Source organism: Spermophilus citellus (assembly GCF_964194105.1).
Source record: "Spermophilus citellus genome assembly, chromosome: 17".
Classification (NCBI taxonomy): Eukaryota; Metazoa; Chordata; class Mammalia; order Rodentia; family Sciuridae; genus Spermophilus; species Spermophilus citellus.
In genome coordinates this window covers 52,098,567-52,119,651 of record NC_138199.1, presented here as the reverse complement: position 1 = coordinate 52,119,651, position 21,085 = coordinate 52,098,567, and the positions used below count along the sequence as shown (strand labels likewise).

Below are 21,085 nucleotides of genomic sequence, written 5' to 3'. Positions count from 1 at the left end.
AGCTCAACAAGGAGATAGGGTGGGGGAACATCATGGCTCAGGGAACAGCCCTGTGATGGCAGAGGCATGTGGAAGCAGAGGCTGGCCATCTCCTCACCCCAGCAGCAGCCCCACCTCTGTGGTGGTAGTTTAACCTGCACACAACAGAGGCTCCCCTCTCCAGGTCAGCTCCTGGCTCTTGTCTCTCCCGGGTTGGTGGGTTTACTTCCTCCCTCAGTGGCTGCACTGAGCCCTCTGGCTGTGACAGGCTCCTGAGGACAGGCTCTGCCTCTGTTTCAGAGTCTTGGCGAAGGACGATCTTTGAATACCACCGGGTGGAGCTGGATTCCAGCAAGATCACCAGCACGTCGGCCGTGGAGTTCACCCCATTGCCAAGTAAGTGGGGCTTGTTCTCAGGGACAGGGGGCTTTCTGCCATCTTGCAACATGCTTCAGAGTCAACAGACAGGGTTCATGGCCCAGGCCCACTGCTGAGCTCTTGGGGATACAGTCGCCTAACTTCTCTGGGCCTCCCTTTCTCACCTGTAACCTGACCCCAACACCTCCCTCCCAGAGCTGTGGAAAGGGCTAGAACCAGAAATGGCAGCTCTGACATTTACTGGTAGGTCCCAGGCCTGGGGGGTGGTTTGCCTAATATATGACAGGTATTGTTATTGACATAAAATTGAAACCCCAGAGAGATGTACCCTCTTAGTGCCAAGGAAAAGTAACCCAGAAACTGAACAATTTGTGGTTTGTCATTAAATTTTCCTTGGAGGGAATGGTGCTGGAGTCCATGGGCAGAGGACAGTAAAAAGATTTAGGCAGCAGCCCTCCAAAAACTTACATACAGTTGAAGACACACATCATGACCAAGGCCCCCCTGCCACTGTGGACGCCCCAGGACTGTCTTTGGGTGCTCTTTGGGATGTGGGGACTGAGGCAGGGACTGAGGGTATAGGACAGCACTTCTATTCTTGTATTTTTAAGAGAGTTTAAGTTCCTCTCCTGTCCCATGGTACCTCCCAGCTTCCTTCTGAAGCCATGGCTGGCCTGCCTTTTATGAAGTTTCTTGCTTCCCTTTCTCTTCCTCCTCCTTCCTGGGAGTTGGGGGATAGAGAACGAAGAGGAGGAAGAGGAAGGGTTGGTCATGAATGCCAGGCCATGTCTCAGCCTGGGCTCAGCGGGTATCTTCCCCTGGAAAATAGAAAGGACCAGACACCAGGGAGTCTCAGGGCTAAGACACCGTGCAGGTCACAGACTCACCCACCAACCCAGTCACCTTCTTTGGAGGCAGAAGCCCAGGGCCTGAGAAACAGGGATTCCTCAGGGACTTGCAAGGACAGACTTCAAGTCCTAAACTTGGATAAGCTTCATGAGGAATAAGGACATACAGGGCCAGGGCTAAGTGCCTGGGTGAAGCAGTGACCTGGGCTGGGTGCTTAACCATGGAACCACATCCCAAGCCCTTATATGTATGTATGTATGGGACAGGGTCTCAACAGGTTGCTTAGGGTCTTACTAAGTTGCCGAGGCTGGCTTTGAACTCACAATCCTCCTGCCTCAGCCTCTGGAGACTCTGGGATTTTAAGCTTGTGCCACCATGCCTGAAATGTACTTCTGAGACTGTTTAGTTGAGCCACTCCCCCAACTCTAGTGAATTCCGTGAGCATTTAATAGCACACAGGACATCTGAAATGAGATGAGAGACACAGGTCAACAGATGTTATGAACACCCTACAAGGCTCCCAGAGGGTTTCATCATGGTCAGTGTGGCCAGAGCCTTTAAGGGGCCCCCAGAGTCACTGAGAACGGCAAGGCCTTGGACTCCTGTGTGGCCGCCCATGTGGGAGCCCTGCTGGCTTTGCCGGGAGAAAGCTCTTTATCCCTCAGCTTCTCCATTATGCTTTGGGTGCCAAGAGCACTTATCCCAGATACTCCCAGGGATGTGAATGGCTTATCTTAAAGCCATCGCACTCCATGGTGGGTCCTTCCTGGCTCCTCTGCTAGGAGACAGTCAAGGAAAGGTACCCTGCGTGAGGCTGGGAGCAGGGGCACGAGGAACCCACCAAGAAACCAAAAGGCTGAGTTCTGGTTCTAGGTTCACGCAGACCCTGGCTCAGACTCAGAACTGGCCACTTGTAGCTTCATGACTCCAGGCCTCAGTTCCTTCCTATGTAAAATGGGAATAAGAAGAGCAGGTCCCCATGAATTCTACATATCACACGTGGGGCACTCTAGGTCCCCTGGGTACAGCAGGGAAGGAAGCAGGCAGAGAGCACACGGCCCCACCCCCACCTCGGGGCAGCCCCTGCTTATTTCCTGCTCCTGGTTTTTCATCTACCAAGGTAGACAAAAGGACACAGTGCCACCAACAGCCACCCCTCCCATAGAGCCACTGAAGTGGATTCACTGGGCCCACACAGCCTCTTTCCTACTCACCAAGGACTGGTTCCCAGCTGCCATCTTGCCAGAACTCCATGGAATGCAAATTGGCTCCCTAATTAATGGGTTGGGGTATCATCCCATGAAACTCACAGAGGAAGAAGTGCATGTAGTGTTTATCGAATGAGAGGTCATTTTTCTGTAGTTGTCCCTTCTTGCTGCTACCAAAGTGATCTGTCAGCTGCTTATAAGATGAGCCCTTGTACTACACACAGCTCTTCTTGGCTTTGTGCCAGTAATTTGCCACTCAGAGGTGGTGTGGCCCCCTGGAGTGGGCAGCATTCAGTTGCAAGTGAAGAACTTAGAGTCCAGCCCCCAAGCCTCCTGCTCCCCAGGCCTCCTGCTCCCCAGGCCTCCTGCTCCCCAGGCCTCTGGCTCCTCTACCTGAGCAGTGCAAGGAGGGGCCCAGGTGCCCTCCAGCAGCCTGCTCTGCTCATTCTTTGCCCTGGGCCAGCCCCAGCTGCTGCTCTCTTCTTGCTACTTCCGCCTCTCCCCTCCTTGCAGCCTGTTAGGGGTTCTGTCTGTCCTGGGACCACTCCTGGGCCATACACACCAGGCTCTGCTGCTTGGACTTTTCCTCCCCCGGAGAGTTGCCCGCTCCCTCCCTCCCTTCTCATCCTCTGCCCAAAGGCCCTCCCCTCCAAGGCCGGTGTTAAGCTCCCTGAGCAGCCACATCCCCACTCTCCTTCTGCCTTCCTGTCCTGAACTACTTTTTCCTCAGCCACTCTCACCACAGAAGCCCTGAGGTAGACTTGTCTATTCATTTGCGGGCATCTGCTCTTTTTCTGCTCACTGCTAGGACTCCATCATCCAGGACTTCTAGCCCCAGTAAACCTTTGTACTGTTAATTGAACCCAGGGCCACTTTGCCACCGAGCCACATCCCCAACCCTTTTTATTTATTTATTTTTTTTATTTTGAGACAGTGTCTCCCTAAGTTGCTGAGGCTGGCCTTGAACTTGTGATCCTCCTGCCTCAGCCTCCCAAGTTGCTGGAATTACAAGGATGCACTGCTGCGCCCAACTTGTAGTTATTTTTGTCTGTGCATCTGTTTGGGGTCTGTCTGCTCATATGACTGACTGTAAGCCCCAAGAAGGCAGGGACTAGGTCTTACTGTTCAGCCCCCAGCACCAGCTCAGGACTTAACCCCCTGGTCATGGAAGGAGAGAAGGAAGGAAGGGAGTTGGGGCTGGACTGAAGTGAGCTCAAGCTCCTGCTAAGACAGAGACTTTATTGTTCTGGAAGGTTCCAGAACTCAGGAGTTGTGCCCTGTGAAGCTGGTAGAAAGGTCCCGATACTCAGCGGCCACTGCCTCCTCTCTTGCAGCTTGCCTGCAGCATCGGAGCTGTGACACCTGCATGTCCTCGGACCTGACCTTCAACTGCAGCTGGTGCCATGTCCTGCAGAGGTTTGTGCCCAGCGTTATGCGCTGAATCCCATAAGCAGACTCCAGAGGAGACCAGACGGTGGCAAAGCTCCACTCTTGCCTCGGGCCTCTGGGCCTCTCTGCCAGCACGAGGTTCTCTCTCTGCTCTGCGCCTCCCTGGCCAACAGAACAAGAATGTCTCAGAAGAGAATTTCTCTTGAGGCTTGTGCCTGATCAAGGTGCCTGTGTGTCAGGGAGAGGCCTGGGGTGACACTAAGCTTCCGGAAGACCATTCAGGGATTCCAGCAGCTGTTAGCCCCCTCCTTAATCCCAGGAAGCTGTGAGGGTATTGGTTCTAGAGCAGGACTTCTCAAAGAGAAGGACTCATTTGTGGTCATCCCAGGGTCTCCAGGGTCTCCTGTTAAGCATGCAGAATCCTGGAATCTCTGGAAGGGGACCCGGGATCCGGCATTTTAACATAGTGCCTCATCTGCAGACAAGTGTCGGAACTCCCAGCTCAGAGACAGGCAATGACCCACTGCCACTGGATGAGGGCCCTGTGACCCCAAAACACCACCTCAAGATCTTTCTTGGGTTGCAACAGGGTTTCTTGAAAACCAGGGGTTTGGACACTGCAGGCATCCGCAGAAAGTTGGGGGAGGCTACAACACCGTGTGCTTGGTTTTGGAAGCACAGAAAATTCTGGGTGAGATTCAGTTTCAGGGCTAAAGTCCTTAAACCCAGTTTATCTCTTACTCCTAGTTCTGAAATCATTTCCTTGCACATTAGATTTAGAATTCAAGCTCTGTTCTCCTGTCCAAGATAAACAAACGGCAGGAGGGGAAAGAAGGGTTCCTGTGGGGACTGAGCTCTCATGAGAGTGGGAAGCCCTAGGAACTCCGGGAGCCTTTAAGGCGATCTTGAAAATTGCAAAATTACAGTCTCTGAGTTCCCGTGCAGCTGTCGTGCAGCTGTCAGCGTTTCCTTTGCTCCTTTCCAACATCCCTGAGCAGAAATGGAAGCCCTGGCCTCCACAGGCAGCCTGCAATGCACAGGGCTCCACTTGCAGGGGAGGGGATGCGCTTATCAGGCCTCCCAGGTGCTCTTCCCACCAGCTGTGCCTTGGCACACTCACCTGAGGCCTCAGTGTGTTTACCCCGTAAAATGGAGCTGTATTATGCGAATCAGGGGGATGTGGGGGTGGTGGAGAGAACACTGTTATTTAAACTCTCCAAATGCCAAAACAGCATTTTTACAAAGCATCCAAGGGTCTCTGAATGAAGGCAGAGATCTGCCTCAGAATTCATGGAGCTGAACCTGGGTCAATGGGTTGGTTCTTCTGGAACAGGAGACTTTGCAGAGTCTTCTGCGCACCAAGTCTTTCAGAATCCCCTGGAGAGCTGGCCGGATTCCCTGCCTCTCCCCCCACAACCCACAGAATCTGACCCCTTGGGACCACGGTCCCAGGAGTCTGATTTTTTGGAGTGTTTCATCTTCTGCACTTTCAAAGTGGAGAACCGTTGTCTCTGTGGTGGGGAGACGCTCTGGATGGCCTGAGATGAGCCCTGGGATCCTGGGGCTGGCTGCCACCGCGTGACTCAGCATCCAGCACAAACGGAGCCATGGGAACTGCAAAGTGGGCCAGACGAAAGCAAAACCCTCACATCACCACAGCCCCATTTAGCGGCTACACCCAGACTCGGGGAGCATGACATGACCAGAGGGTGGCCTGCCTCAGTGGGACTGGCCAGTCAGGGGTGGGGGGAGGGCGGGGCTCTTCGCATGGACTCTGCCCTACTGGGGTCCTGTCAGCCCCAGAGCAGAGAAGCTCTCTCAGAGGGTGTGAGGTGACAAGGGCCACAAACCACCTATCCCCAGACACCCACGGGCCTGGGCTCACTCCTTGCCAGATTTTTAGAGCCTTGGCTCCAAATGAGAGCTGACCCTAGTGCCCTAGAGCCAGAGGGCAGGGCTGATAGAGGACCCTGGTTCTCCTCTCCCCTCCCCTTCATCTCCTCTGCTCTCTGTAGCCTCCCAGGGCTTCCCCTCCCCACTCGGGGCTGGATCTGATTTAGACAGTTTCACTTACCATGGAAAAAGTGTCTTTCTGTCATCCTAAAGTGGTCCCCAAGGCCCACTGTGGAGTCTAAGGGTGACCTCAGTTCCTGGATTAGCTCAGGAACTGATGGTCATAACCGCTGCCTTCTAACGTCATTGTGAGAGTCCTAAGGAATGGTGCTGGAGGAGCCGTGTCTGGGGCAGCACCTGGCGTTCAAGAGACAGTAAGTGGCCATCTCTCATGCCCCTCTCTGAGTCAGGGTTGACTGGCTCAGGGTTTAGAATGTGATGCTCTTAGACCTGTACTGAAGGCTTAATCCTGGAAAGAATCAGTTAGCCTAGTCTAAAAGAAACTGGTCCCCAGCTTCCAATAACTCCCCTAATCCTCTATCCCCCAAAGCTGTGGTCCTAGAGGGCCTGAGAGAAGGAGCCTGTGGCTGGTGCAGTGCAGCCACCCCTGCTCAAGAGGAGCAGCTTGGATACCTCCAAAAGGAAAGACTAGAGGTCCTCAGAAAACCTCAACTTTGGCCTCGCTGGGTCTTGGACTGATGGGCAGGGGCTGCTGGTGTGGAGTTAACTTGCTGGGAATCTTTCTCTGCCCTCGTGGCTCAGGATGTTATTCTTCCCATGCAGATGTCCCTGAACTCAAGTAAAGCTTGCTGTTTCCCCTGGCACCAAAGAGTGAAGAAGGGCAATTTGAGCCCTTGATGCCATGGAGAACCTTCTCTGGTTCATCCTTGTATCCCACCCTTTCCCAAGGGAGGCACTTGGTCTCTTCCAGCCCAGCTGAGCTGCACACTGTCCTCTCCAGAGACCGGGTCAGCCTGTTTCTCACCTCTCCCAGCCTCCAGCAGAACCCTTATTTCTGCCTTTAATGATCACACAGGGAGCGTAGGCCAGCCTCTTCCGATGCCCACCCTCCACCAGCCTCTGCTTCAAAGTTGAGGCCACCGAATACCTGGAGCCTGGCGAAGGATCATGAGTTCCTCCAGTTCCAGGAATGCCATGGTAGCAGAGTCAAACAGACTTAAAAGTCATCAGAGGTCATGCGTCCCTGAACACCACACACACACACACACACACATACACACACACATCTGGGCAGCTGTGGCCTTAATCCCGAGAGCTGGTCCTTAGAAAGGTGGGGATACACAAACATCCTCCTCTCCCTCCTGCACCTGGGGAGCTTGACCAGGAGTTGAGCCCCTCCTCACTGTCTTCAAGGATGTACTGAATAGGGGACATGAAAGTGGAGGGCTTCTCTTCCGGTCCCCTCACTTCTCTAACTTTTTGACTCCCTTGCAGGTGCTCCAGTGGTTTCGACCGCTATCGTCAGGAATGGCTGGCCTATGGCTGTGCCCAGGAGGTGAGAAGCATGTGTGCGCTGCTGTGACGTGGCCCCGTGCAGGTGAGGGGAAGGAGGTCTGCCAGCAGGCCCCTTCCCAGGGAGCTGTGTTTCAAGGTGTCGTCAGCCCCAGGTGTCTTTTTTCTCTCCTCCAGCTAAGATTTGTTTTCCAGATTGCTCTGAGCCAATTAGACCACTCTGGAAGGTTCTAGAGGGCTCTGTGGGTCCCCAAGACAACTGCTTCTGGGGACTTGGCTTTCAGCAGGCAGCTCCTCGGGAACTCCTCTGGTGCCTGGAGAGGCAGGGCCTCAGTCCCAGCTGGCTCCTCCAGAGGCTGTGCACCTGCCGAGGCTCTAGGCCTCTGGCTTTTGAGGGAGGCAGTCATCCTGGGGGTGTGGAGGGTCGTTCCAGGCACCTCCCACTTAGAATCCTGTACCGGTTCCTTCTCATTACTAGAATTTTCCAGCAATGATTCTGGGTGGGGAGCATCCTGCTCTCATACCCTGGGCTGACACAGAGCTCACTGCATCTTTCTTTGCTCCCGTCCTCTTCCTCGTCTTGCAGTGGGAGCGCCTCACGGTGCTGCCCTACACTTGCTCTTATTTAACTTGACCTTGAAGCTGGAGGCCAGTGCCCCCCTTGGTCAGAGGGGAGAGTGTGAGGAGCAGACCTGCCTCTCACAGCTACAAGGCGCTGGACTCAGCATTTAAACATGAACCCTATAGGCCCACTGCCACGCCCTCGCCGCGGCCTCTTTTATTAGTCCAGGCCGGGGGTAAGCTGTCTTTTTCTGGCCTTAAAAAAAATCTGTCCAACCTTCCCTTTCTGACGTTGGCTGTGCTAAATGTCCAGATTTGCTCTATTTATTCAAGATTGGCCTCTCATCTCCTTCCTTGAGTAAGAATTTGAAGCAGCTGACTGATAAATTGTCCTGTAAGATAAGACACTTGAAGGATAAAGTAAAGGGTTTTTTTTTTTTTTTTTTTTTTTTTGGTTGTTGCTGTTCATTTTTTCTTTTTTTTGAACTGGAGTCTCCCTAGGTTAGCCAGGCTGACCTTGAACTCCTGGGCTCAAGCAAGCCTTCATCTCAGCTTTCCCAAGTGGTCAGACTAAGTGGAAGGTTTAAATGCATCCAGGGCCCAACTCTAGCCAGGCAGCAGTGCCGGGGTCTCTCTTCTAGGCAGAGGGCAGCACGTGCGAGGACTTCCAGGATGAGGACCACTACTCGGCCTCCCCTGACAGCTCCTTTGGCCCCTTGGACGGCGACCTCACTACCACTTCCTCCTCCCTCTTCATTGACAGCCTTACCACTGAAGGTAAGGCTGGAGCTGGGGTTGGCTGGCGGGGGACCTGAGAAGAACCATTGCCTGAAGCACTTGCTGGCCCTCACAGGGACCATCTCATGGGACAGACATTGCCCTGCCTTCTTATAAAGGACTGAAGCCCAGAGAGCTTAGCTCACTTGCTGGAGAGCAGCAGAGGCAGGTGTATAACCACTGGGCTATAACTACTGTGCTGACCTGCATCAGAGCAAGGGGTGGAATTCACTGTGGAGAGGGGAGAATTAATGTCCCAGCCCAGGGCCAGGCATTTCTATAAGTCACCTGGGTTAATCTTGATAGTAATCCTCACAGGTTCTTGGAGGTCTCATTCTTGCAGCAGGTTTGAACTTAAGTCCACACACTAAGAGGTGTTTGATTTTTCTGTAACTTAACTTTGCTTCTGACTCTCAGACCCCACTTGTCAGGAGCTCTTCTGGCCTTGGCCCCTGCTCCAGCAGAGGGTCCAGGTGGCCCCTTGGGTCGGTGACCATTCATACTGCATATTCAGACCAGGCAGTCCCCAGGCTTCTTTGCCATCTCAAGGCCTCTTGGTTGAAACTGCCAGAGGTCCTGGGTGGTTTCCGGCTCCCTGTCCCCTGGAGGCCCTGTGCGGCCTCCTCCAATCCAGGAGCCCGAGATCTTTCAGTTTCTCCCAAACTCCTCCAGGATTCTTTGCTTATCTCTGAGAAATCCCTCTCTTATCCTTTTCCAATATATCTCTTCTATATTTGAAAGCCCCTTTCCCTTAAAGAAAGACTGAAGGATTATGAGCTCTTAGCCTCCTCTGAGCCAAACACCTGCTTAGAAGGAATAACAGATAGGAGGAAAGAAGGAAAAAGTTAGTATTTTAAAATATTTAGCCACCATCCTAATTTACCGATAAGGAAATAGGCTTATAAGGGGCAAAGTAGGTGACTCAGGCCTACATGAGGTGCCCTCACCTTTCTAAATATTGCCTGGTGAACTGAAGAACTAAATCAGGGTCTCCTGGCCAGAGTGAAGTCACAGAGGAGAATGAGATATGACAGAAAGAGCTAATATCTTGGGGGACTGGCCATGTGACGGGTAGGTTGCTACAGTCATGTACAAATTAATATTTAGTCCTCCTAAACATTCTGGTTGTTGATATTGTTATGTCTCCATTTTATAGAGAGGACATTAAGACTCAGAGAGATAGATGACTTGCCCAGGGCCACCCAGCAGGAAGAGATGGAGTCAGGTCTCATCTGGCTCCAAAAGCTGCTCTCCTTCCCCTTGACCCCACTGCCTTTTTCAGTGCTGAAAGAGATGAAAATGGTTGGTAACAATTCAGGGAACAGGGAATAGAGCCAAAGGTGGACACATGAAGCAGACTCGGGTGGCTTGGTCACCCTGAGGCTGCTGGGAAATAGCAAGGAGCTGGTTGAGACTCAGGTACTAAGAGCTGAGGTGCTGCTGCTTCCGGGGATTAAATGAAGAGGAAGCGTAAAGAGACCTGGCCCTTGGGGAGTTAGCAGCCAAGTGCAGGGGTGACCCTCCAGTGAAGGGAAGCTCCACCAGAAGGAAGCAACCCTTGGCCAGTCTCCCTCAGTCCACCCTGTGCTTCGAGGGCACGCTCTGGCTGGCACTGGGCTGGGGGTGCAGACAGCTCCCTCACCTCACTCAGGACTTCACCATCTGGTTGAGCCACAGTGTCAGAGGCTGAAGGGGTGGCAGTGGTGGGCACGGAGAGCCCAGGACACAGCATCTGGGGGCCTGTTCTAAATCCTGACTGGTAATAATTTGGGATTGCAGGGACTGGTGCTCCGTCGCTACTGTGGTGGCTGTCCCTCCCAGAGGCAGCAAATTCTGTTTGCCCATTTTGTTGTCTGGCTCCTGCTGTGTAACAGTTCCCAACAAAAAGCATTATAGTAAGTGAGGACGATTATGGCTCCACGTCCTTCCAGGCCTGGAGGAGGTGGCTAATATTGTCAAGAACTTTGGGGCTAGAGAGGTGGCTCAGGGGTACAGCAGTTGCCTAGCATCCTCAAGGCCCTGTGTTTGATCCCCAGCACCACAAAAATAGATATCTTTTAATGATGACTGCCCCCCACATGCCTAGCTCTCAAGGCATCTTGACAGAACTGAGGCCAGGTGCCCGCCCGCCGCACATGGGCCACTGTACCCAGCTGGTTTGCTACTCTCAACCGACCAAGTCCTTTTGTTGTTGTTGTTACTGGAGATTGAACTCAGGAGCACTTAACCACTGAGCTACATCCCCAGCCCTATCATTGTGGGGCACTTAAGAGACAGGCGTGGGATAGAGTCTGTTTAGTGCAGTTCATCTTGTGGAACAGTCTGTAATGGGGAAATGTTATAAACCAAGGGGATGCAGCTTTCCTGGGGGACGTGCAGAGTCTGAGAGCAGAGAGGACTAGGGGAGAGGAGGCCTGGGGGCTGGACTCCAAGTTCTTCACTTGCAACTGAATGCTGCCCACTCCAGGGGGCCACACCACCTCTGAGTGGCAAATTACTGGCACAAAGCCAAGAAGAGCTGTGTGTAGTACAAGGGCTCATCTTATAAGCAGCTGACAGATCACATTGGTAGCAGCAAGAAGGGACAAACAACTACAGAAAAATGACCTCTCATTCGATAAACACTACATGCACTTCTTCCTCTGTGAGTTTCATGGGATGATACCTCAACCCATTAATTAGGGAGTCAATTTGCATTCCATGGAGTTCTGGCAAGATGGCAGCTGGGAACCAGTCCTTGGTGAGTAGGAAAGAGGCTGTGGTGGGCACAGTGAATCTACCTTCAGTGGCTCTATGGGAGGGACTGTGACAGGCACCATGTCCTTTTGTCTACCAGAGGTAAGTGTGGACCAGGCTACAATGGATTTTTAATGGTCTATATTCTCATGTTCTTCTGAATCAAGTTATGCCCAGTGATATTTAGGTGATTTTGGTCAATTTTTATTAGCCAATTCATTGTTGTCAACTTGCAATAACAAAACGGATGTGAAGGGCTGGAGTTGTGGCTCAGTGGCAGAGCCCTTGCCTAGCATGTGTGAGGCACTGGGTTTGATCCTCAGCACCGCATAAAAATATAGATACATAAAATAAAGTTGTTTTAAAAAGTAAGTTACTATTTTTAAAAATAGGTTTGAAATTCTGCTCAAAAAGTTCTTGTTTATTGAAATTCTGGAAGAAAATTCACCTGTAGAAATCTACAATTTTATTTTCCTTTCAATTTTGGGGAATTGCTTTTTCCTCTTCTTTTTTTTTTAACTAGGGCCCCACACATGCTAGGCAAGCACCCTACCACTGAGGTACATCCCCATCTCTTTTTATTTTATTTTGAGACAGAGTCTTGCTAAGTTGCAGAGTCTGCCTCTGAACTTCTGATCCTCCTTCCTCAGTCTCCCAAGGAGTTGGGATTATAAGCATGGGCCACTGTCCCCAGTTAGTTTGCTACTCTCAACTGACCAAGTTTTTTGTTTTGTTTTTTGTTACTGGGTATTGAACTCAGAGGCACTCAATTACTGAGCCACATCCCCAGCCCTATTTTGTATTTTATTTAGAGACAGGGTCTCATTGAGTTGTGTAGTGCCTCGCCATTGCTGAGGCTGGCTTTGAACTCATGATCCACCTACCTCAGCCTCCCAAACTGCTGGGATTACAGGTGTGCGCCATTGTGCTCAGCATCATGTGGATTTTTATCTATTTTTGACCCAGAGTCTCAGGCATGCTAGGCACATGCTCTATCACTGCTGCATGCTTATCATTGTGAGTCCTCCATTCTCCCACCTGTTATTCCTCAAAGGCAGGGACCATGTCTGTTACTCGCAGTGTCACCAGCACCTATTCCCAGGGTTCAGCCCACAGTAAATGCTCAACAAATATTTGTTGAATGAGTCAATAATTGACAGGAAAGTCGTCCCGATTTGCTTTGGCCTTCTACCCTTGCACTGCTGTGAGACTCTAGGCAAGTCACCTCCCCTCTCTGCACTTCAGCTGAACCAAAGCTCCTAAAATCCCATCCAGACCCAGGGAGCCAAAGGCATAGTGATTCCACTAATCTTGCTCCTTTGTCTTCTCTCTTTGAAGATGACACCAAGTTGAACCCTTACGCAGGAGATGGTGAGTATAGAACCACCTGCCCTCTTCCCCGTACCCCTGGGTCTGCCCTACCCAAGAGGGTGCACTGGGCCTCTTTTTGTGGCCGAGAGGAGGAGCAAAGCAGCCAATGTGGACGGCCCAGACCTCCTGCTAGGTGGGAAGGCAGGGGGCACTCTGGTCACAGGCCCCTAGATTGAAGGAACATGTCTACCCAAACATTTCTACTTTAGCCAGATCCTCCAGAGGTTCTTCCTGGCCTCCCACTCTTGAATATTAGCTGCCCTGAAGAGGCGGGAGGGGAAAGTCTGAGCCTGGGCAGACATGGCTGGTGGGGCCGGTGGCCATGCCCCCCCCCCCCATGGGCCTCCTAGTCAGCGAGGGGAAGCAATTTCTCTGACATTAAGTTCCCTTGTGGGTTGGCCCACAGCACATAGAAGTTGTCCCATTATAAGCTTTGCAGAGCACCAGAAGGCAAGTTCATCCAGCCTCGGGGATGCCTGGGAGGATGAGCTGGGGGGTGATGGGGCCCTCCTCCCCTGCCCATCGCCCAGGGCCAGCTGGGCTCTCCTGCAGCTGCTGTGAGGGCAGGCGCCCCTTCCTACTGCAGGCTAGAGGTTGTTCTCTGATTCCCTCAGGAGAGGTGGTTAAGGCAGTGCAGTTGGATGCATCTCCCACCAGAGAGGGCGCCATTGCTCCTCTCCAGGCAGCGGGAGGGACAGAGGGAGGCACAGAGGGAATGTTGTGGGTAGAGGGCTGCACATCCAGTCAACCAAGTCCTGCCTGTGAAGTCACCAGAGTGGCAGGTTGTGGGCTGGTGGCCAGCAGGTCCGGGAGACTGGCTTGTGACCTGTGTTACCTCAACTCTTCCCACCTCTTGGCACGGGGGTGGGGGTGGGGGGCTGCTAGCCAAGCTCTGCAGTGCCTGGATAGCTTCTCTCCTGAGTTTCCTCAGCATACCGAGTGACAGAGAGCAGGGGCTAGGAGGACAATGATTTTGAACACGTCCTATTAAAAGCCCTCACCCTCTGTTGCCTCCCATTTCGCCCACTGGTGTGTAAAAAGGGCTCAAGATTTCTGTGGCTGACATAACCACCTGTCTTCTCCACTTTGTCATCCCTACAGTCCCCAGGTAATGTCAGGGAATCAGGCTGCCTAGAGCTGGCCCTGGACTGGTGTGTCCTTGGGTAAATTGCTAACCTCCATTTCCATTCCCTCAGTCACACAGGAAAGAGTGGGACTGGAGGGGCTCCCAGCTCTCTGGTCCATGGAAACTTCCTGTCCTCCTTGGGATGCATTCCAAACACTGAGATGTCCTTGGAGAGTGCCTACTGACTGTTAGATCTCAGGGGACCTAGTCCATTCCGTAGAGCTCAACTGTGTGTCCACCATTTCTCCTAAGAGCTGAGGACACAAAGATGAATAAGACCCTGCCCCTGTCCTCCAGGGTATCTCAATTTGGTCGACAGTGACAAGTAGAAATATCGTCCTTTGCTATCATAATAGTTGATACTTATTGGGTCTTCTAAGATGCTCAACATGTCCTCGGTTATTGACATGACATCTCATTTTAACCCTCACAATAATCCTATTAGGTAGTTATTGTTATTATTACTGTTGTTGTTTTTGTTCTACAGAAGTGATAATGGAGGCACAGAGGTAAATAATTTGCCCAAGGTCACGTAGCTAGTGTGTAGCAGAGGATAGATTTGAACCCAAGCAGCCAAATCCTAGATCCCAAACTCTTAACCATCACATACCCTTTATGAATTCCTTAAAGGTGGTTGTGTGACACAGATGTTCAAGAGAACTTCCCTTACAATCCTTGTTAAGCATTTGGACAGCTTTTAAGTGGTTTTGGAAAACCTCCCCAGAGGTGCTAAGAACAACGTTAATGCTGTACTCCTCCCAATTCCACCAGCTTCTGTCCCACCTTTCTCATGTTTTTGATAAGTGGACCCAAAGGTCCTGTGGACTTTCATCTTGGGGACTTTTTTAGAACCCAAGACTCCATGGCCCAACTTTTCCTGCTCCCCTGCAGCCCCTCCCTGCCCTAATGGTCTCTCCACAGGTCTCCAGGACAACCTGTCCCCAAAGACAAAGGGCCCCCCTGTGCACCTGGGCACCATCGTGGGCATCGTGCTGGCTGTCCTCCTGGTGGCAGCCATCATCCTGGCTGGTATTTACATTAATGGCCACCCCAACTCTAATGCCGCGCTGTTCTTCATCGAGGTCAGTGTAGAATGTGGTCTCGGTTCTGCCGTCCACTCTGTATCAGGGATTCCAAGGCCATTGGGTACTCACCTTTTCCCCTTGCACTTCTCACACATCACCTGCCTGAGAAACCTGCACCAGCCCCCTCCTGGTACATCTCTCAGTGGTTGGTTGGTGCCCTTTGTGTCCATCACCCCCAGGGTTCAGCCCCTTGGCTCTCTGTCCCTAGAACAGCCTGTCTGCTTTTGTTTCCCCATTTGTGAAATTAGAAAAGTCCCCAGAGGAAAGATTGAAGGCCAAAAATACCATATAGAGCCCATTTAGCGGCTGGGAAGCCGTTCCCTAATGATTTATGGTGTCTCTTGCCCAAATTGCAGACTTGGGACTTTTTTGGAGCCATAATAGAACCAACCTCTTTTGCTGCTGCTTTGGATTTTTTTAGATGACAAATGAAAAGTGGAAATGGTAATGAGGGCTGTGCTCTCTGGGAGTTTTAGTTGAGGATACTGCGGTTCCAAATGTCCCAGAATGCTGAGGGGCCAGCCGAGGTGCCACACGGGAAGGAAGACTCAACCCCCAGCACTCTGAGCCACAGAGTCCAGCAGCTGCTGTCCAGCCCTCCACTCTAAGCTGGGTTATTAGCTCCCAGAAGATATGGCTCATTTCATAGAATTAGCTGAGTGCTTACAGTGTGTCCATGGTTTTTGCTAGGAGCTGAGGACACAAAGATAATTAAGATACTGTCCTTGCCCTCTGGAAGGCTGCAAGCCGGTGGTACCCTTTGGGAATTCCTTAAAAGTTATCAGAGAGAACTTTCCTTATGCTCCTTATTAAAAAGGATCATTTCAAAGGTTTTCAGAGGGGCACAGCCATGGCCCTGTGGCACCTCAGTCTCCTCTGCACAGGTCACAAACTCACTGACCTTATTTATGGGTCCTCATCAGTCTTTCTGGAGTCTTAGCCTACCTGGGTATCACCTGGGAACTGCAGATCCCCAGGCCACAGGGACTCTGATGGAGTAGGTCTAAGCTGGGCCCAGGAACCTGCATTTCAGTAAACCCCCGGTTCTCTCTGATGCAGAATCTGTGATGTCTGGAGGGTTATCTTGACACTTCCAGAGCCTCCCAGATCATTCCAGTCATCTCTGACCCATAGCTCAAAGCTTCAGCAACAGTTGTGTAGACCACACAGTGAGGGATCAAATGTACTTCTTCCAAACACTGGCTCCAGTGGTCAAGGGGTGACAGTGGGGAGCCTTTTGGGGAGAGTGGCCCTGACTATCACCTGGAGCCCAGTGGGCCCCAGCACCCCAGAGTCCTTATAAGAGAAAATTATGGCACTGTCCCTTGGTGGTGGGGTTCCCATGGAGAGATCATGTCTGCTGACTCTGTTTCTGTCCCCTGAATCCCCTGCAGCGGAGACCTCACCACTGGCCAGCCATGAAGTTCCGCAACCACCCCAACCACTCCACCTACACTGAGGTGGAGCCCTCGGGCCATGAGAAGGAGGGCTTTGTGGAGGCCGAGCAGTGCTGAGGCCAGGCAAGAAAATCCAGGATGGCCAGAAAAGATGAGCTGTGCAAAGAGAAGAAGTAACTTTTGCAGGCCTTCTCCAAGCACCTGGGCCCAGAAGAGGAGATGGGTGGCTTGTGGTGTTGGGGCCGCAGTTTAGCCCACAGCCCAGCTAAAGAGGGGGCAGCACAGCGACCACGGGGGGTTTTAAAGGAACAATCACCTAATCTCATCCTGTTTAATAAGAGGGGTCTCCCTTTGGTTCTCTCAATGATCTACTCTCTAGCTGTCCCAGACCTACCTCCCCACTGGAGGTGGCCTCATGCCCTTCCGGCCTCTTGAGGCTCCTGTGTAGATCACAGGCTCACTAAAAAGCCTGGGGCAGGACTGCTGCGTTCCAGGGCATAGACTCAAGAGCTGGTCCTCCTGGCTCTGGAGGCAGCGCACTTAGCCCCAGCTTCTGTGGCTCTGGAAGCCAAAGAAGGGGTTCTCTCCATCTGTGAAGATCTAAGCCCTTAGGACATGTCATCATGGGAGAGAAGCCAAACAAGAGGAAAGGAAGAAGGGGCTGGGGCTGGGGCTCAGCAGCAGAGCGTTCGCCTAGTGCATGCGAAGCTCTGGGTTCGATCCTCAGCACCACATAAAAATAAATAGATAAAATAAAGGTATTATGTCCAACTACAACTAAAACTAATTATTTATATTAAAAAAAGAGGAAAAAGACGCAGCTGTGGGGAAATTTGCATTTCAGACTTGGCTCCCTTCCCAGGACTTGTGCATCTGAGCAAGTGCAACCTACAGCCAAGCTTTGCGCCCAGGTTCCACCTGGCGGGCTAAGCCCTGGGTAGCCCACACCCCATGTGGGGCTCCTTTTCCCATCAGTATGTCAGGTGCCCATTTTACCCACTGGCCTATACTGCGGTCGGTGCCAGTAAGTACCTCTAAAGGCAGAGCTTGCTTAGTTCATATTTTTATTTCTCTGAACTGGATTTCTATAGCCATTAGGGACAAACGGGGGAACTTGAGGATTTCTTGACACCCACCCAGCCGGGGGATCTTCTGTTGGACACTGTTGAGCAGCAAAGCTGCAGAGCAGGTGAGACAGAGGAAGCCGGCACCAGCACCGGAGGGAGAATTTTCTACCTAAGACCTTGACTTGGAAATGTCCCACCGTCTCCCTTGCTCTGCAAGAAGTTTTGGGGGCAGGGAGTGCAGACTCCCAAACTCAGCCTGGTTTCAGGGACTTCTGTCCTGGGGAGGAGCCAGGGTTGCTTCTGAAGGGCACTGGAAATTAAAATCTAGAGCTCACCCTCATTCTAAGTGGAAAAAAAAATAAAAAAGGCAAATAAATGTTAAGTCACAGTATCCAGTTAGTCATGCCCCTTTGTGCCGGTCACTGGGAGGCTGCAAAGGAAGAGTTAGAGCATCTGGCAATTCAGTGTGTGTGCTTTTTTTTTTGTGGGGGTGGGGGTAGGCAGTGCAAATAGCCAGACGCATGGCAAGCCTTGACGGATGGTTTTCTAGCTGCTTCACGGTTTATCTGCAGTCAGGACTCTAAAGACAAGCAGAGTGGGAAGCCCGCTGGTCCTCTGTCCTGCTTCACCAACCGGAGAAGAAAGGGCTGGGAGAGGGGGTAGGGGAAGAGGAATCCGCACTTGAGAAAGAAAAACGACAATGCAGCAGAGAAGAGTTCTTTGCAAACTTCAGAAGACAGAAGGATGGGTAAAGCTCTCCCAACAGTGGCCTGGCACCCAGACCTCCGGCCGTCTTGGCTCAGACTCAGTAGCAAAGCATCTGTGATGGCCGTGCCTAAAATGTCCAGCCGGAAGCTCCTGTTGTGGCCTACGACAGTGGGCAGCACCATTTGCCTCACTCCCAAACTCCAGCACAGTTTTTCCCGGTGTTCAGTCACCCATTCTGGATTCCTGAAGGGAAAGAATGTTGACAATGGAAAAGGGGCCCGGTGACAGGGAGAACTCTGCCCCTAGCCACTGCCGGTGGAGAAGGGATGCCTTGGCCCTGGCCACAGAGACCTGGCTGACCCCTGGAGTGTCAGTGGCCAGGACAGTGGAGCTGTTAAAACCAAGGATGAAGGCTGGGGCTAGTGCTGGGGCTGGGGCTCAGTTGGCAGAGCGTTTGCCTAGCATGTGTGAGGCACTGGGTTCAATCCTCAGCACCACATAGAAACAAATAAATAAAATAAAGGTATTGTGTCTGTCTACAACTAAAAAAAAAATATTAAAAAAAAAGAACTAAAGATGTGTCACTAAGAGAGGCCTCTGGACAATAATAGCCCCTGGACATTAATGGATTTCTCAAGCCAAAACACTTAGATCAAGACTCCCAAGAAACAGAGCCAAGCACCTCATAGTTGATGCTGGGCCCTGGGTATCCTCGGGGGTCTTAGACAAGATAAGTATTTCTTATACAGACCCAGGCATTGGACCCCAAGGCTTAGAGCAGGTTAATTGGGTAGCAATGGTGAGTGTTTTGCTTCAAGAGTGAGTGACCAGAGGGAGACAAGGGTCTCAGGGTCACCGCTCGGAGTCTGGCTGCCCATCTAACAAGACGAGGGAGTGAGTATCTCAGATACTGTGCACCACCAACCAGATTTCCAGGCCTTTCCACCCCACAGGCATATATACTCTCCAGGGAAAGCAGGTGACTGGCAGGTGCCTCCTGGCGTCTTTGGGGATCCTGAGGGGTCAGAGTCCACGAAAGTCCATCACTAACAGGAAGCTCCGACTCTGTGAAATAGGACAGTGAAGTTTTCCATGTTGCTCAGAGATCGAAGGTTTTAGGAAGGCTCTGTTTTGTATCAGAACCCTCAAGAGAGCTAAACGAAAAATGGGAATATTAAGAGGAATGCAGAGGCCACCAAGTTCAAGAAGACACCCAGAATCAGGCTGTGAGCACAGCCTTCATTCAGCCACTCCTAGATCTGTGGATTTGTCCAGTAAGGGCTGGACAAATACAAGTCACATGAGCCCAGCCGTGAACCCCAGCACCCTCAGGCCATAATCAGGTATCACTCAGCTGGCCCAGCAGGCCCTGGAACACTGGCAGCCACTTGTTCAGGTCTCAGCCTGAGCCTGAGGTTTAAAAAAAAAATGTCCTCTTGTCACTATGAAAGTTCTTGATGGACCTTTGAAGACAATTTTTAAAAATTTTATGTTTAACTAGAGTTCCCCTGCATCATGTGTACACACACACACATTTTATTTTTAAAAAACATTGGACAAGGCTGCAGCTGTACTCAGACTTTGCTGAGTTTGTTAATTAAAGACAATGGCACAAGCTGCCAGCCAATCACAGTTTAAATGCAGCATTCACCCCTGAGCTGACCATTCATCTGACCATTTATCTGCAGGGTTAAGACTGTTTCCCAGGTCCCAGAACAGACTCCCTGGCCATGAGAGCCTACACCAAAAGAATCAAGGTCACATCAGTTTTTTCTCTCAACCTACCTGAATTTTTAGCACATCAAGGAGGACCTGGGGACTAAGGGTACCCTCGCTGCCCTAAAAAGAAAGTATTCACATATTTCGTGTGAATTCTCAGTGTTAATTTTTTTAAAGGCAACAATCTTTTACAACCTCCATTGTGTGCAAAATAAAATGCTAAGGATTTGGGGTGCATATACCTTGGTCCTGATGACTGACATTTTCCTAAGGACCTGACCTTGGGAGCATATGAACATCTACCAGACCCCAGGAGTTTGGCACTTTTCCCAAACTCCTGCCCCAGCTCCAAGAAACATCTAGGGAAACAACCCTGGCTATTTACTTATTGGGTTTGTAAATCCCTGGAAGTCAACCTCATTCATTTTTAATCTACTATCTAAAGATACAAAATAAATCTGAGTAAGTGGATACTGTCACATTTCTGGATGCTTTGCATTTGAACAACTTTAGCAGCCTCCTTGTGTTTTATTACTTTGTGTTTTTGCTCACAAAACATAGTTTAGCACACCAAAACAAAGAGAGGAAAAATTCGAACTCCTCACAGCCAAAATCAACGATGCCAAATTTCAAGTTCCAAACAAGCCAATTTATAAATAAATATACTGTGTTTGCCAAATAAAGAGGAATGTGTTGGAAAAGCCAATGGGGACTGGTAGAGAGGTGCTGAGCTACACACGGAGTCAGAAGGTGGGAGCTTGGATCCCAGCCCTGCTCCTGAATAGCTGTATGACATGGGCCAAGCCACCCAACCTTTCTGGGCTTGTTCCACTTCTGTGAAATAAGTCAAGCTAGACTCATTGGTCCCAAGTAGGACCTTAGTAAACCACTCACCTATTTGTTTTCAGTTCACCGCGCAAATTAGACTAAAGCATGGGCCATGGGGCCACACGCCTGTAATCCCAGCAGTTTAGGAGGCTGAGGCAGGAGGATCGTGAGTTCAAAGCCAGCCTCAGCAAAACAAGCAAGACGCTAAGCAACTAAATGAGACCTGTCTCTAAATAAAATACAAAATAGGGCTGGAGATGGGGGCTCAGTGGTCGAGCACCTCTGAGTTCAATCCCAATACCAAAAGAAAAAAAAAAAAAGAAATTAGACCAAAGCATCTCATTCTCTTCCATTATCCTGATAAGTTGACCAACTTATTTTAGTTGGTCCAGGACTTTCCTGTTTCTAACACTGAGAGTCCTGCACCCTAGATGGCTCCTCAGGGACACTCAGGGACACTCTCTCCTTGGAACAGCTCTCCCATCCCATTGGCACTTGAGCACTTGCTATTCAGTGTGTCCAGACAGTCTGTGTGAGCAAT

General features: G+C 51.1%; 1 protein-coding gene and 1 long non-coding RNA gene across 3 annotated transcripts in view; one reads left to right on the top strand and one right to left on the bottom strand.

The window, feature by feature from the left end:
• The window catches only part of PLXDC1 (plexin domain containing 1), a 63,955-nt gene extending 46,275 nt beyond the window's left edge, over nucleotides 1–17,680 (top strand). For both annotated transcript variants that reach the window (XM_081271273.1, XM_081271272.1), the window contains 7 exons: nucleotides 280–375; nucleotides 3,749–3,830; nucleotides 7,152–7,212; nucleotides 8,372–8,507; nucleotides 12,582–12,614; nucleotides 14,662–14,822; nucleotides 16,220–17,680. In XM_081271273.1, the coding sequence (XP_081127399.1) occupies nucleotides 280–375; nucleotides 3,749–3,830; nucleotides 7,152–7,212; nucleotides 8,372–8,507; nucleotides 12,582–12,614; nucleotides 14,662–14,822; nucleotides 16,220–16,339 (689 nt within the window). In that variant the 3' untranslated portion in view covers nucleotides 16,340–17,680. The remainder of the gene's footprint in view (nucleotides 1–279; nucleotides 376–3,748; nucleotides 3,831–7,151; nucleotides 7,213–8,371; nucleotides 8,508–12,581; nucleotides 12,615–14,661; nucleotides 14,823–16,219) is intronic.
• A 457-nt stretch (nucleotides 17,681–18,137) lies between these two features.
• Nucleotides 18,138–21,085, bottom strand: part of LOC308636153 — a 28,411-nt gene continuing 25,463 nt past the window's right edge. Inside the window, exons 2-3 of the long non-coding RNA XR_014019365.1 lie at nucleotides 18,923–19,062; nucleotides 18,138–18,240 (exon numbers count right to left, since the gene is read on the bottom strand). This is a non-coding gene — a long non-coding RNA (uncharacterized lncRNA). The remainder of the gene's footprint in view (nucleotides 18,241–18,922; nucleotides 19,063–21,085) is intronic.